The 14,504-nt window shown below is 36.8% G+C and overlaps 1 protein-coding gene across 5 annotated transcripts in view; it reads right to left on the bottom strand.

The window, feature by feature from the left end:
- DAW1 (Transducin/WD40 repeat-like superfamily protein) overlaps positions 1–14,504 on the bottom strand; it is a 333,355-nt gene that overhangs the window by 280,599 nt on the left and 38,252 nt on the right. For 4 of the 5 annotated variants that reach the window (XM_089405557.1, XM_089405558.1, XM_089405559.1 and 1 more), the window contains exons 3-4: positions 2,619–2,703; positions 1,053–1,106 (exon numbers count right to left, since the gene is read on the bottom strand). In XM_089405557.1, coding sequence (XP_089261683.1) covers positions 1,053–1,106; positions 2,619–2,703 — 139 coding nt within the window. Of the gene's footprint in view, positions 1–1,052; positions 1,107–2,618; positions 2,706–14,504 lie in introns of those variants that run through there. The other variant, XM_089405560.1, reaches the window with a different exon arrangement.

The following is a 14,504-nucleotide window of genomic DNA, read 5'->3' as shown; positions in this document are numbered from 1 at the left end:
TTAACTTTATTATTGTCAAATTAAAACTTAATTTTAAAAATTTTAAAATATAGGAATTTTAAATTATATAATCATTTTTTTTATTTTTTTTATTTTTTTATTATATAATATTGATGCTCCCAATCAGCCGTTTCCTGTAATTTTGGGGAAACTTCTAGCCACTCCTGACACCCGTACCCAAGTTCCCAACGTTACTGAGTTCCAGAAACTCGTGCACCATAGATAAATATTAAATAATGATCTCCCTCTTTCTATACAGACTGCTTTCAAACTATTCTCTTCAGAAATATGGGAAATGAGTACTCATTTGATTTATACCTTAGCTTTTAATTTCTAAATGGTTAGTACTTTTGGGATTTCTATTCTTTTATGAAAAGAAAGTTACAAGTCACGTATTAAAAAAAGCTTAACCAATTTCCCCATGTTTCCAGAAAAAATAGGGAGGTTTTAGGGGGGCATTAAATTTCGAAAGCCATGACAGGAAAATGTAAAAATGCCACCATCTAATATACTTGATTCTAGAATCAGCATTCTTGTTAGATTGGTAATGGTGTTTTTATAGAACTAGCAAAAGTGCAGGTAACCTATGTAAATTTTATTTCTCAATTTTGTTTACTTAACACTGATTATAAATTTTAACACACTCTTTCCTTCATCATGCTTTTACTATATGCCTACTTCTTGTATTTAATTTGACATTTATGAGCATGGTTTGAAAATGGTCACAAGACCTTTTAAAAGGAAGAACCTTTAAAATGTATATACATCTTAGATCTAGACAAACAGCCAAGTTGAAAAGTAATAAACCAACGTATTAACTGCTTCCAAGTTGAGAATTAAAGCTACAATAAGTAGCATTATCATGTCCTATTGTGTGGAAAACTAAAAGAAAACAGAGAGAAAATCCAAATGTGAATATCTTGCCTTGTAAACTAGTTTTCCTTTTTTAATTAGAAGCAACAGTAACTACACATGCATAGATTGAGCAAAGTCCTTGTAGTTCACCAAGTTATTGGACCTTATTAAGTGTGCAATATGAGACACGTACTTACCTCAATGTCATTTCGAGATGTTAAATTTAGAAGAATCCCTTGATTCTCAAGAAACTACAAAACAAAAGGAAGTATTTCAGTTCAATGTGAGTACAGCACTATTATGAGTAAATAGAACAACTATAAACAAACTTTAAAAACTATAACTTGAAAATACTAAAGAAAATAGAAATGTGGCAATGCTAACTAACTAACAATACAATTGATATAACTAAATTGTATCCGACAGATTTACTAAAAAATCTAGAAGATTATTTTTTTCGTTTGAGGACATAAAAGTACTTTGCAATCCATCAATCATTAATAAACTAATGACACTACAATACCTACCAACAAATCAAATGAAAGGGAAAAAAGCTCCTAAACGTTGAGGGCCCATTCTTTCATTAAACATAGAAACAAAATCAGCATAAAACCGCCTTGCCCCCTTGTTTTCTGTACTCTTCTGTGTGCTTTTATCTTGAGAGCAAAGTTCTGGAACAGTAAGGATTGAGCACTCCGACAGAAGTATTTGTGTGAGACAGGATGAAATGAGGGACTAATAAAGCATTGAGAAGGCAATTTTTTCTGTGGCAGCAGACTTCAATTCTTTCTTTGTCTTCTGTCTCCCATTTTCTCAATCACCAACGGGCTCTTTCATCTACCTACAATAGATTCCATTAAGGACACATGAAGAGATTCAGAAATAATCACAACAGAATATTATTTCCTTTCCAGGTATGTTACAATGTTGCAGGCCTTGAAAGGAGGAAGGTCCCAACAATGGAGGTACAATATATGTGGAATGGTTTATCAAGGCTCTGACACTCAGTGAAGACCCAAATTTCACATGAAAATGGACATGGGATAGAGGGATATTCTACAACAGCAAGGATAGAAGAATTAATTAAACATATAAGGGCATAAGTGGCCAACGAAATGAGGATGAGGAGAAGAGGTGGAGCTCCATTACCACCAACACCAAAAACCATAAAGCCAGAGATTGTAGAAGAGGAAAATGGCTGGTCAACTGGAAAAAATGTTTGAAGTTGGTGTTATGACCACGACAGAATGCACTGGCGGCCATCACTGGCAGAGCACCACAACTATGACCAGGATACTATAACCAAATTTCAAACAGTTATAAATGACCAATGTGACTAATTCTGCAAATTATTTATAAGACTCCTAAGATGTATCCATTGAGATTCTGATGGTTTAATGATGAAATGCTGTTGAAGTAATTTAAAACATGTGCAGGCATGCATTGATGTAAATACTAAAACCTAACGTATGAATTCCTTTCGATAATGATGAAGGTAACGAATACCGTGAAAGAAGAGTAAAATGAAAGAAGTACTTAACAAAATATCAAACGATGATTTCTATCATTTGTGAAGACTATGTAGACAATCAAAATCTAATATGTTCATTTTTTTAATACATTATGACCATTAAATCCATTTGATGAAAGATGCCTCCATTGCATAAAAGTTATAGACCACACCATATTACTTGATGTTTCAAACTAGATGCTCGGTTACACCATTTTCATGAATTGAAAACTTAATAACAATATATGCTAACCTGCAAAAATTTGCAAGAGGATGGATTGGGAGACACTAATAATACTTGAGCCTCATCGGCACCAAATAACTTGATTCGTCCATCCCTGCACAACAGATTGTAGTAACCAATTAAGGTCTTACCTAAGCATAGTGAAGGTATTGCCAATCATCTATCTATGTACCATAAGAAAAAATGGTAAGTAAAGTTCCTAAAAGACGGAGTCCTCAATTCCTTGTAGTCAAGTACATTACACTATGGCCATCAAGGCCAATATTATGTGTGCATATTAGTTGCATCCATTTGGTTTCTACCTAGGGATTGCACAGATTGATGCTTCTGGGCATATCTTGATAACAATTCACTAGTGGAAATATAGAAATGTTAACAACCATGGAATTTAGATCACATCGAACAATGAACAATATTTTCAAATATAATGAAATTGCAACAAAAAAATGATCACATAATAGCATCTGTATCTAGATTATTACGATCATACAAGAAAAGCTCCATCAACAAGGAAGCACAAACGATACAGAAAAGTTTCCTCATGTCACCCTTTCATAGAGATAGCTTATTCACAAGAAGGGTGATACAGAAAAGTTTCCTCATGTCACCCTTTCAAGAAGGGTGATGTATTCTACAACCTTCCCACTTTTTCTGATAAATATTTAAAATTGACTTGTGGAGTGGTGATAATATTGTTTAATTAACAATATAATTTATTGTAAATATAATCTCTCATCCCATTTTTCCAACATGTTTGACCTAGATAAATGAATTATAAATTTATCATTAATGTTATATTAAAGTTTTGATAATAATGTGTTTAAAAAGATTTGGTCATGTAAATAAAGTTTATAATTAAATTATGTTTTAAATTTATGCGATCTTCAAATAAATGGCATGGTTGCACATATACACCATATCCAAGAGGAAAATATTGCTTCCTTTTTAATTTCCCAGTAACTTGAATTGAACCCATTTTTGGTTTAATATAAAATTTAAATTTTATTTAACTCCTTTAAAATAAAATCTGGGTAGATTCTTGAAACACATGTCACCCACTTTCTGAACATTGTTTTCCATTAGTAAAAATTAAATTTTATCTATCATTTTGCTACAATAGGCAGAAATTTAAATGAAATGGTGTTCATGGAAATTTATGTAAAAACTAATATTAATTTGTGACCAAATTGGCTTAATTACACCCGGCTCACGAATTTAGTGGTTGCAGGAACACATGCCTTTTCCAAAAGAAAGACAAGCGAAATGGAGGTCCTAGACCTATGGTTGATCCTATGGTTGAGTCCATCAAGCCTCTCCGTCCCAAATGTTGATTTGGGGTAGCATCGAATGTGCTCTAGCCACGAAATTTGGTGGAGAGGTTGGGGCACATGAGATCTCCAATACCCAGAAAGGGTTTGGGCAGATTCTAAACAGTTCAGGAGATATAAAAATATTAATTAATATTTTTAATGGAGTCCCTAAGTCTAAATTTAGGGAAATTAAAATATTAATGTGGATTAATATGAAATTGTGTTAGAATGGTTCAAAAGACATGGATCAAGCCAAATCTAATCTTCGCCGTTGATTAGGGACTTAATCTCGACCGTTGATATGTCAACAGGAAAAGTATAAGAGGAGGCTTGAGGGTCACTTGGAGAGTACACCAGAGTGATCAGTCATTCTATTCTCTAGAGCGGTGTTTGCTAAGAGATAGAATTAGTGATCGGAGTTGCCGCTGAGGGGCATTGTTACTTTGTACTCTTTTCAAGAGCTTTAATAAAACGACTTTGGAGGTTTATTCATGGGTGTTCTTCTTTTGGAACATAGTGCATTGTGAACTATTGGTATAATATTTTCTATGTTTCGAATTATTTCATTTTCCATATATTCTTGTAAACTTGTTAGTGCAAAGTTATCTTGTATTAGCATTTGATTTGAAAGTAGGCTCTAGATATTGAAAGTTCTAGTTTATTTTCAAATAAATTTCTAGAAGTTTCAATTCATTGTTTGTTTATCAAAATCTATATGGACTAATGTGTGATTTGAGTATTGTAGAAAAAACTTTGTTGGATCAAGCATGAGGAGAAGTCTTTGGGAGACCAACCCACTCTTGAAGCACTTTCAAAGGAACTCTCATTTGTTATTTGGATTTTCATAGTTTATCTTACGAAAAAGTGTCTTGCAGGGATTTATTTGGGCATAGCTTTTATACAAGCAATCATTTCATGATTCAATCTCTTTAAAATAGTGTTTCATTGATTTTATTTTGCTATCTAAAGCATGATGATGATAGCTAGACAAGGATGAGAGTTCTAATTGCATGCCTTGATATAGTCATTGTATTTCACTTGTAAATTACCATCCTAAATTTCTTGTGCTTCCCTACTACTTTTGGATCTGTTTTGCAGGCCTTTTTGAGCAGATTTGTTAACTCCTTTTTTTGTGACAGGTTTGAGGGAGCCTATTCTTGAAACTACTTATTGATTGTGTGCAGCACCTTTAGCATCCTTTAGACAGAATTTTGACAGGGCCATGAACCATTGGAAAGGCAGCCTTATCCTTTGCCAAGATCAAGAACTAAAGGAAGCTTAGCCTCTTCTCCTATTGTGCTGGTTGCAAGTTTCTTTGGTGACTGATTGGTGACTGCAAAAAACAGACCACTAACCTTCAGATTCAGGGAACTTTGTCAAATTTTTGGTGGCTGATTTGTAAATGCAAAAACAGTCATATAATTTGCAGATTTCAAGAGCCTCTCTTTGTACCTTTTCATTTGCTATTAATTTGACTATCTAAGGAGGAGATCTAGAGATCATAAACAGCCATTTTGTAAAGATCTCCCTTTGTTTCATTTGAGATCTTTGAGAGGCATTTCTTCATTGTAAGTTATGCAACAAGCTCACAAAATAGAAGAAGAGATAGATTGACGACTTCAAAATTAGCCTCTTTGAGGGGGCAACCTCCTTTACATTACCTAAATGAACAATTTTTGGATTATTCAAATGAAAAAACCTCATTTTTATATATAGGAGTCTAAGGGGTCACAATATAAACAGAACCGGCATAACAATAATAATGTAAGGGCACAACAATAACAATATTGGTCTTCTATGGGGCACAATAATAACAATATGGGGACAACATGGGCACAACAACAACAATAAGGGCTACAATGACAATAATAATTGGGGAATACACTAGTATTATAGGGACCTAACATTGTAAAACCATTAGTAATAAAAGGCTTAGTTTTTCTTGTGGGAGCTTGGGTTTTACCCAAGGCATCATTTCTCTTTATTTAGGAGTAACGTGTGGGTGGAATAATCTTTCACTATTCTCTTAGTTTTCATGCTCAATCTCATTTGTATGCCTTACGAATTAACATAATTTCACCATCACATCCAACTTGCTAAATTTGATTTTGTTACTAGTTTCCATTTTGTGTCCTGCATTCTAAGCTTTGCTTTTAAGTACAATTTGGAATTTCACTTTGGAGCAACTAGTGTTGCACGAAACACCCCCCTCCCCTAAGGATCCAAACCAGGAATCGCGTCCCATATGGATCCGTGGGAGATCCGTCGTCGGATCCGCATTTCAGAATTTTGGAACTGTGGATTGGGCCGACAAAGACGGTTCCTGTAGATTCAGAACCGTGTTGGCCCGATTCGCGGCTCCAAATTTCTGAATCGCGGATCCTCCCGGGATTCGTGGCGGATTAGACACAGACTCATACGGATCCCACGCGGATCCGAAGGGAGACGGGCGGTTCCACAAGGTTCTAAATTTATTTTTTTTTTCTTTGACTTAAGTTGGGTTGGGGCTCCACAGACACTCCCAAGGTGCTCCCTTGATGCTCCTTAGATGCTCCCTCATGGTAATGTTAAATTCTTCAAGTACAATTAACATTTTCCTTTATTTTTCATTTTCATCATTTTACTTAAATTTTTAATACTACCATGAAATGACTCAGGATGTTTGAGAGTGGTTCCAGCCTTATCAGACTTCATATGGAGAAAATAGAATTTCATATCCTATTCAAAATTCAGCAGACTTGACAGTTTTCAGGAATTCATGATCAATGGGATTGTGGCATTTCATTAGATTATGTCATGTATGAGGGTATGTGATTAGCATTTAATCAAGAGCATCAATCCCTATATGTACCCTAGTGTTGGTGGTGTTAGTTGTTGAACTCCATTGTCATGCCCTTAGCAAAAAAATTCCTTTCAATCAAGTCAAAATCATCGATCAAGCATGTTAAGATTTTTCCACCATATTTTAAGGCTTGGATTAGGTAGTTTGATCAAAATTGGGCAATGTTGACTAATATCCCTAGACAATCAAGGTAGAGGCAAAGGATAGACAAGAGGAGAAGAATCTAGATTCTAGATGGTTGATGCTTGAATAATTAATCATTAATGTACAATGGATGCCATATCTATCTTGATTTATGTACAAATATGCATGCTTCCATATCTTCTACAACTAATTTGGTATTTTGGATGTTTATTTTAATATAAATGCAAAAAAATAATAAATATATATATATATATATATATATATATATATTATACGCTTCGCTTCTTAAATTTTTTGGAAATGACACTTTCGCATCCCCACTTCCAAAAAACGCCCCTACTTCATGCAACATTGGGAGCAACTCATTTCATTATATGCAAGCATCTCAATTTATGTAGCAAAGTTTGATTTAGTTAACTTGACAATTTGCTTCATGTTTGCCTCACTATAAGCTCATTTGGTTACTTGCTCATTTATTTTAAGTTATTTGCAATGTTGTGAAAAGCGCGATCGGGATTAAATCGGCGCGGGGAACGAATCGGAAAAAATCGGAAAAATCGGGAAAAAAGCGGGAAAAAATCGTTTGGTACAAAAATATTCATTTTTTTTCATTTTTTTTCAATTTTTTTAATATCTAAACCATCTACAACATAAAATAAATACATTGACACATAAATATGATAAAAAAAACTAATATATAAGATGTTTAATATCATTTCTAGCGCTAAAATCACACATAACATTGAATCATGTCCTGAATAGTAAGTCCTGACTCCTGAGTCCCAACTCAGCCTCAAAATATCAACAAAAAATATGATAATGTATCTCATCATGTCATAATGTCATATACAATAAAATGAAGTCTAATCCTATTGATTTCCTCTGCCCCTCTTGCGAGAAAATGCCACAGCTTTCCCTTTCCCTCTAGATGTAGATGTTGGTGCCTGTGCTGGTGGAGATGGCAGTGGAATCTGATGTGCTCTAGAAGCTGAAGAACTAGAAGTAGGAGCTATAGGAGGTAGACCACGTCCTCTACTGGTGGCAGGGGTAGCCCGAGCAGGTGGTGTCACCTGGAAACATTACAATTCCTGAAAAACTGATAAGTCTGCTGGATTTTAAATGAAATCTAAAATTCTACTTTCTCCATATGAAATCCAATGAGGTTGGAACCACTCTCAAACATCCTGAGTCATTTCATGGTAATGTTAAAAATTTAAGTAAAAGGATGAAAATGAAGATTAAGGAGAATGTCACTTTTACTTTAAGAATTTAACATTACCATGAATAGCATATCCATACTAGGGCCTAGACTTTATCATTAAGCTGCCCCACTCAAAAATTATTTGTTTCTTTCAAAAAAAATTGCATGAAAAAACCCAAATGACCAAATGAAAAACCAAAAAAAAAATTATAAAATCGCGCTGTCCCAAGCCCCCGCGATTTTTTTAAAAAAGCGCGATTTTTTCAATAAAAATCGGCAAAAAAAATAGGCGATTTTTTCGTATAAAAATCGCGATTAAATCGGCAAGCTGAAAAAATCGCGATTTTTTCATTAAATCGCGATTTAATCGCGATTTTAACAACACTGGTTATTTGCTCACTTTGCAAGCATATCATACTTTGAAGCTTCATCTCATTTCATTGCTTTAGTTGGTTGATCATTGATGTATCATTTGTTAAAGCACTTACTTTGAGCAACTTATAGTCTTATGTGCTTATGAAGTTTACATTCTTGTATCTTGTACAATTTTAAGCAATTATCTATGTTATCTCATTGAGTATATCTTCATTTACTTTGAAGCATTTGCTTTTACAAGCACTAATAAACTCGCATTTCATTTAGGCATATTAGTATAGCTTGCATCTCTAAAAAATTTACCTTCAAGCATAAGCTTGGTTGAACATCTCTTACAGAGCCCTTTCTTTCATCAACTTGAGGCACATAGACCCTCTTATGTGGTTAACACAGTGACCTTGCAATCGTCAAAGCCACAATCTCTATAGCACTAGAGGCATCGGGTGTGTTGGGTAATCCAAAGGAGGTATCATTAATATAGCCTTGTTGTTTTTCCTTGGACCTCTTCAACAACTGACATAAGAGACTTGTTTCAAAACAGTGGAAAGAAATGTCACATCTAGATTAGGCATTTAGATTAAAATTAACCAAGATAATTGCATTTAATCCTAGTTTAAAGTGCATTTCATGCTAACACATTCTACTATTTTACTTGCAAATTATTTCATGTACTTGTCATTAATGCCAATGTTTTGAATTGATCATCTTATTTAGGCAAGTATCATCTTGTTCACTTTGCAAGTAAAGTTTAATTTGTTTCCTTTGCAAGTCACTCTATATTGCTTCCACACATGCTTTGGATTTGTGAATGATTATATATTTTGAAAGCATTTCTTGAAAGCAAATTTTATATCTTGCATGTGATATCATATTTTGCTAACATCTTGTGTTTGATTGATAGGGTTACTTGTGTTTCAATTGAAACACTTCATTTTTCTTGAGCAAGTATTATTTATTTTTAAGCAATATTAAAGGCACTAGTTTTATGTATGCAAATCTTTGATTCATGTGTTGATGGTCATATATTTCATTTCATATTGCTCATCATATTTGCTCATAATCTTAAAAGTAATCCAATTCACTCTAACATCTCCTAGAAACCTCACATCCCTTTTTAACTTAGTTTTCCATTTAGGGACCACCCCCCTTAGCTGACCTAGGAGAGAGCTTAAACAGAGAGAGTTGGGAATAGGTGACAGCCCCATCTCTTTAATTTGCCACCAACCACACCTTGTGGGGTTAAGGGCTTTTCTCACTAACTTAGGTGTGTGTGACAAGCACCAACAACAACATGCTCCACTATCTATATACTAGACACCTTGTGAAGTTGAGCCTGATAAGCACGAAAATTTGTCCTCCAATCTAAAATGCAGCTCTGGAACCCCCTGAATGTCAAAGTGATCCATGGTCATACTAGAGAAATTACCGAAGACAAATTTGTGTGTTATTCCTCTTCCACCCGATGTTGATTTTGCACTGCAATCGCTGCAAAACCCTTATTAGATTAATACCCATTAATATTTTAATTTTCGTAAGTTTAGACTTAGAAACCCCATTAAAAATATGAATTATTTTAATAAAATCACTTCTGAGTGGAATTTCCCAAAATGCTTTCTGGGTTCTTTGGAATACCTGTGCCCAAGCCTCCTTGCAAAATTTGAGGCTTAGAGCACATTCGATGCTACCCCAAATCAGCACTCCCTCTTAGCGACGAATATGCTCTAATAATACACTACTTCTCTGCATACTGTTTGACTTTGAAGCATCGTCTCTGCGCTGCTGATGTTTGACGTACTCTCCACCAACCATTGCGTTGTTGCTGCTACTATACTGTTGTTTTTGACACTGTTGCTGTCAATGCTACATATGTACTGTAGCTCCCTCTGCATCCGTGTTGTTGTTGTTGTTTCCTCCCAACACTGCATCCTTATCCTCCTATTGTTACTCAGCTACGGAGAAGCCTCCCACTCAAATGTTGCATCTGCTGTGCTGCTAGCACTTCCACTACTAACACTACATCTGTATTGCAACTCAGTTGTTGAGAGAAGCAACTAAAAACACCCAAAAACTAGACAAGTATCCAATGGATACTCCTCGGTGCTGAAATCCTGACTGTTGCTAGTCCCATGTTGCCTCTGAAGCCACTGCGTTGCTGAAGCTCTGCACTGTGCCTCCTTGCATTGTTGCCTCTCTGCTCTACGTTTCTCGGTCTCTGGCTCTCCTAGCCACTACATATGTCGAATCAACACTCCATGGCACCAAATAAAACTCCACCATTCCACTACTTCTGAACATGGGCTCCCGTAGCAAGGTGATGATCCAAGAGGTGGGCTCCTCAAGGACCTTGCCCATCTGCAATCCTCCTAACTACAGCTCTATATCAGCCCACCTCCCTCCTGGAGGTGTCTCGGTTGTCATGGGGAACTCCTCCTTGTCAATCTTCGCGGTTGCAACCTTGGGATCATTCTTCTCATCCTTGTCCTTTTTCTTCAAGGGACACTGGGATGCATAATGGCCCATCTCGCGATATCTAAAGCACTTCACCTTGAAGACGTCCTTCTTTCGTCTCTGTTGCCCTTGTTGTCCCTTCAATGCAAGGTTGTGTTGTCCTCTTCCTCCACTTTGGGCTTCGACCCACTGTTGTTGTTGCTCCCGTCAAGTTTGACCTTGAGCAGGTCTCTCCTTAGCTCTTCTTGTTTCAGAGCTACCCACATCTCGTCCCAATTTGGCAATGTCGCTCTGCCCAGGATACTCTGGACAAAGATCTTCCAATCATCTTAAACGGAATTTAGAACCAATCTTACTAACTCCGAGTCCTGAGGTGTATATCACAGGTCTCCTTCAGTTTCGTGCATTACTTTAAGAATCGGCCGAACTGACTTTGAAACGGCCGAGCCAGACCGAGCCAAAGCCTAGACAAGTTGGCTCAATGGCCAGTTCGGTTCGGCCAGCAGGTTGTTACCGAGCCAGCCGAGTCGATGACCGACTCGGTCGACCGAGTTGTTACCAAGCCAGCCGAGTCGATGACCGACTCGGCCGGCTCGGTAGGCGCGGCCGAAAAGCGATTTTTTTTGTTGTGTTGTTTTGGAGACCCCAAAGCCCATTCTTTTCTGCCTTTGGGTTCTTTGGGGTCCATTTCCCTCTCCCAAACCCTATAAAAGCTATCCAACCCCTCTCATTTCCTCACAGCCATCTCATTGCATTTGAGTGAGAATTTGTGAGGAGTTTGTGAAGAGTTGTGGAGTTAGTTTTTGGAGCAGCAGTGAGGAGTCTTGGGCAAGCATTGGAGCAAAAGTGAGGAGCTTCTTGGGCAGCCATTGAGGAGTTGGTTTGTTGGAGCAACTTTGAGGACGCAGTTTGTGTCTAGAGGTAATTTTTTTTTCACTTCTAAAAATTTGTTTCTACTTATTTATTTTTTTGTGCAAATTTGGAAATTGAAAAGAGTGTTTTTTGTGAAAGAAATGAACATTGAAGCAATGCTATTTTTTTTTTCATTTTCAAAATTTTTCCTTTTATTTCCAAGTCAAAAAATGGCTGCTAGAGTGAAAGATGTTTCTTGGGCATAAGCTGAAATGGTTGATAATCAAATGCATTGCAAATTTTGCAATAGAAAAATTAAGGAGTGTCCTAGGGGCATTAATAGGCTGAAACAACACTTGGCAGGGATTAGAGGCCATATTACTCCATGTGAATCACCACAAATTAGGCAGATTAGGAAGGAGTTGTTAAATAGCTTTGATAAGTTTCAAGAAGAAAAAGCTAGGCAAAAAGAAATAGAGGTTGAAATTGGGAGAAAGAGGAGTATACAAAAATGATTTCTACTAACCCCCATTTTGATTTTGAGGGTTCTTCTTCTATCCCTTGTACTAATGCATCCAACCCCTTCTGCTATGTTCCTCCCTCTTTGGATTCTATTCAAGAAAAGGGTAAGGGTAAAATGAAAAAGAAGGGTGATATGAATATCAAAAGTTATTTCACTGTCACACCCTCCCCTCCATCAAATGCACCTGGTCCTGAAGCTAGTAGAACTTTGTAGCCCACTTTAGATGACCATTGGAAGAAAGAATTGAGGGACACTGCTTGTGATTACATATCTAGATGGTGGTATGATGCTAATATCCCCTTCAATGCTTCCCGTTCACCATATTATGAGCCTATGTTTGATGCCATATTTGTTGCTGGAAAAAGCTTCAAAGGCCCTACTATGCATGAGTTAAGGGGGTATCATTCGCAGAAAGAAATTTCCTCCATTAATGAGTATTTAAAAGATTTCAAAAACTCATGGGCAAAAACAGGATGTACCATCATGTCAGATGGATGGATTGATCAAAGGAACTGTAAAATCATAAACTTTCTTATCTTATGCCCACAGGGAACCATGTTTCTAAAATCAGTTGATGCATCTGATAGGGTGAAAGATGGACAATTGTTGTTTCAGCTATTGGATGAGGTCGTTGAGGAGGTGGGGGTGGCTAATGTTGTTCGAGTCATCACAGATAATGCCTCTAACTATGTTCTTGTTGGTAAACTATTAGAGGAAAAACACAAAACCATCTTTTGGACCCCATGTGTTGCACATTGCATAGACCTCATGCTTGAGGATATTGGAAAATTAGATTGGGTCAAAAACACTGTAGATCATGCCAAAAGCATAACAAAATTTGTCTACAATCATTCATGGATTTTGAACCTGATGAGGAGACACACAAGGGGCAGGGATATTATTACGCCTGCAATCACTATATTTTCAAGTCATTTTTTGACATTGCAATCTATGCTTTCACAACATAGAAACTTGCAAAAGATGTTTTCCAGTGATGAATGGAATCAAAGCCAGTGATGTCTCAAACAGGAAGGCAAAGAATTGAAAAAGAAAGTTAAAAGAAATATTTTCGAGAAAGGAAACAGAGATTGTGAAGGTTATTGAGCCACTGGTTAGGGTGTCACAGTTGGTGGATGGGGAAAGATTGGCTATGGGCTTCATTTGTGAGGCTATGGATCAAGCAAAAGAGCAAATAAAGAGGGCATACAAGAATAGAGTGGCTAAGTCTGGGCCCATTTGGGAAATCATTGATGAAAGATGGAACAATCAACTCCATCGCCCTATACATGCAGCTGGGTATTTTTTGAACCCATGGTATCATTATAAAGCTCTGGCGGCAGGAGCTTTGAGTGGGGAGGTTAGAGATGGATTGATTAACTGCATTGATGGCATGATCCCATTGGAGTGTGATCAGCTGGCGATACACCGACAGCTCACAACCTTCAACAAAGCCAAAGGTACCTTTGAGAAGAACCTAGCAAAGATTGCAAGGGAAGCAAATGAGCCAGGTAAACAAAAATTTCAATTTTCAAATTCTTAATACTTATTTTGTTAAATTGTTTATAATTTGAAAGTTGGATATAATTTGTTGAAAGTTGAAACTTGAGCTAACTCATTACACTACTATGTTTTTTGCAGCACAATGGTGGAAGGCTTTTGGTAGCCATTGTCCTCAATTGCAGAAGTTTGCAATTCGTATTTTGAGTCAAACTTGCAGTGCTACTAGGTGTAAGTGCAATTAGTTTGCCTTTGAGAGGATTCACACAAAGAAGAGAAACCGTTTGGATCAAAAACGGTTAAATGATCTAGTCTATGTCCAATACAACCTCCGGCTCAGACGCAACCAATTGCTGAACAAAAGACCTGATTCAAATCCCATTGTGTTGGAAGATATTGATCCAACATCAGATTGGGTAGTGGAGAGTCATCCAGCAGAGTTTGATTCTGATGAGGATCTTGATTTGGATTTACAGGCGGTGGCATCACTTGAACAAAATGTTCAGTTGAATGCAGATCCACTTGTACCAGCCTCAGGCCCAGCCCCAAGTCCTCCAGTTGCAGGCGCTTCCTCTGCTCAGCCACGACGGAAGCGCATATCTCGTCTATCTCAGTGTGCAACTGCTGCACAGCCTGCTAGTGCTACCACTACTACAGTTGCAGTTGGAGATGATGAGGAGGAGGAGCCATGGGTTTCCCTGTC

Source organism: Pinus tabuliformis, chromosome 2_2 (genome assembly GCF_031772625.1).
Source record: "Pinus tabuliformis cultivar Carrire ecotype Pingquan chromosome 2_2, CPIR1, whole genome shotgun sequence".
Taxonomy (NCBI): Eukaryota; Viridiplantae; Streptophyta; class Pinopsida; order Pinales; family Pinaceae; genus Pinus; species Pinus tabuliformis.
The sequence above is the reverse complement of the archived record's forward strand: the minus strand, read 5'-3'. Positions and strand labels throughout refer to the sequence as shown.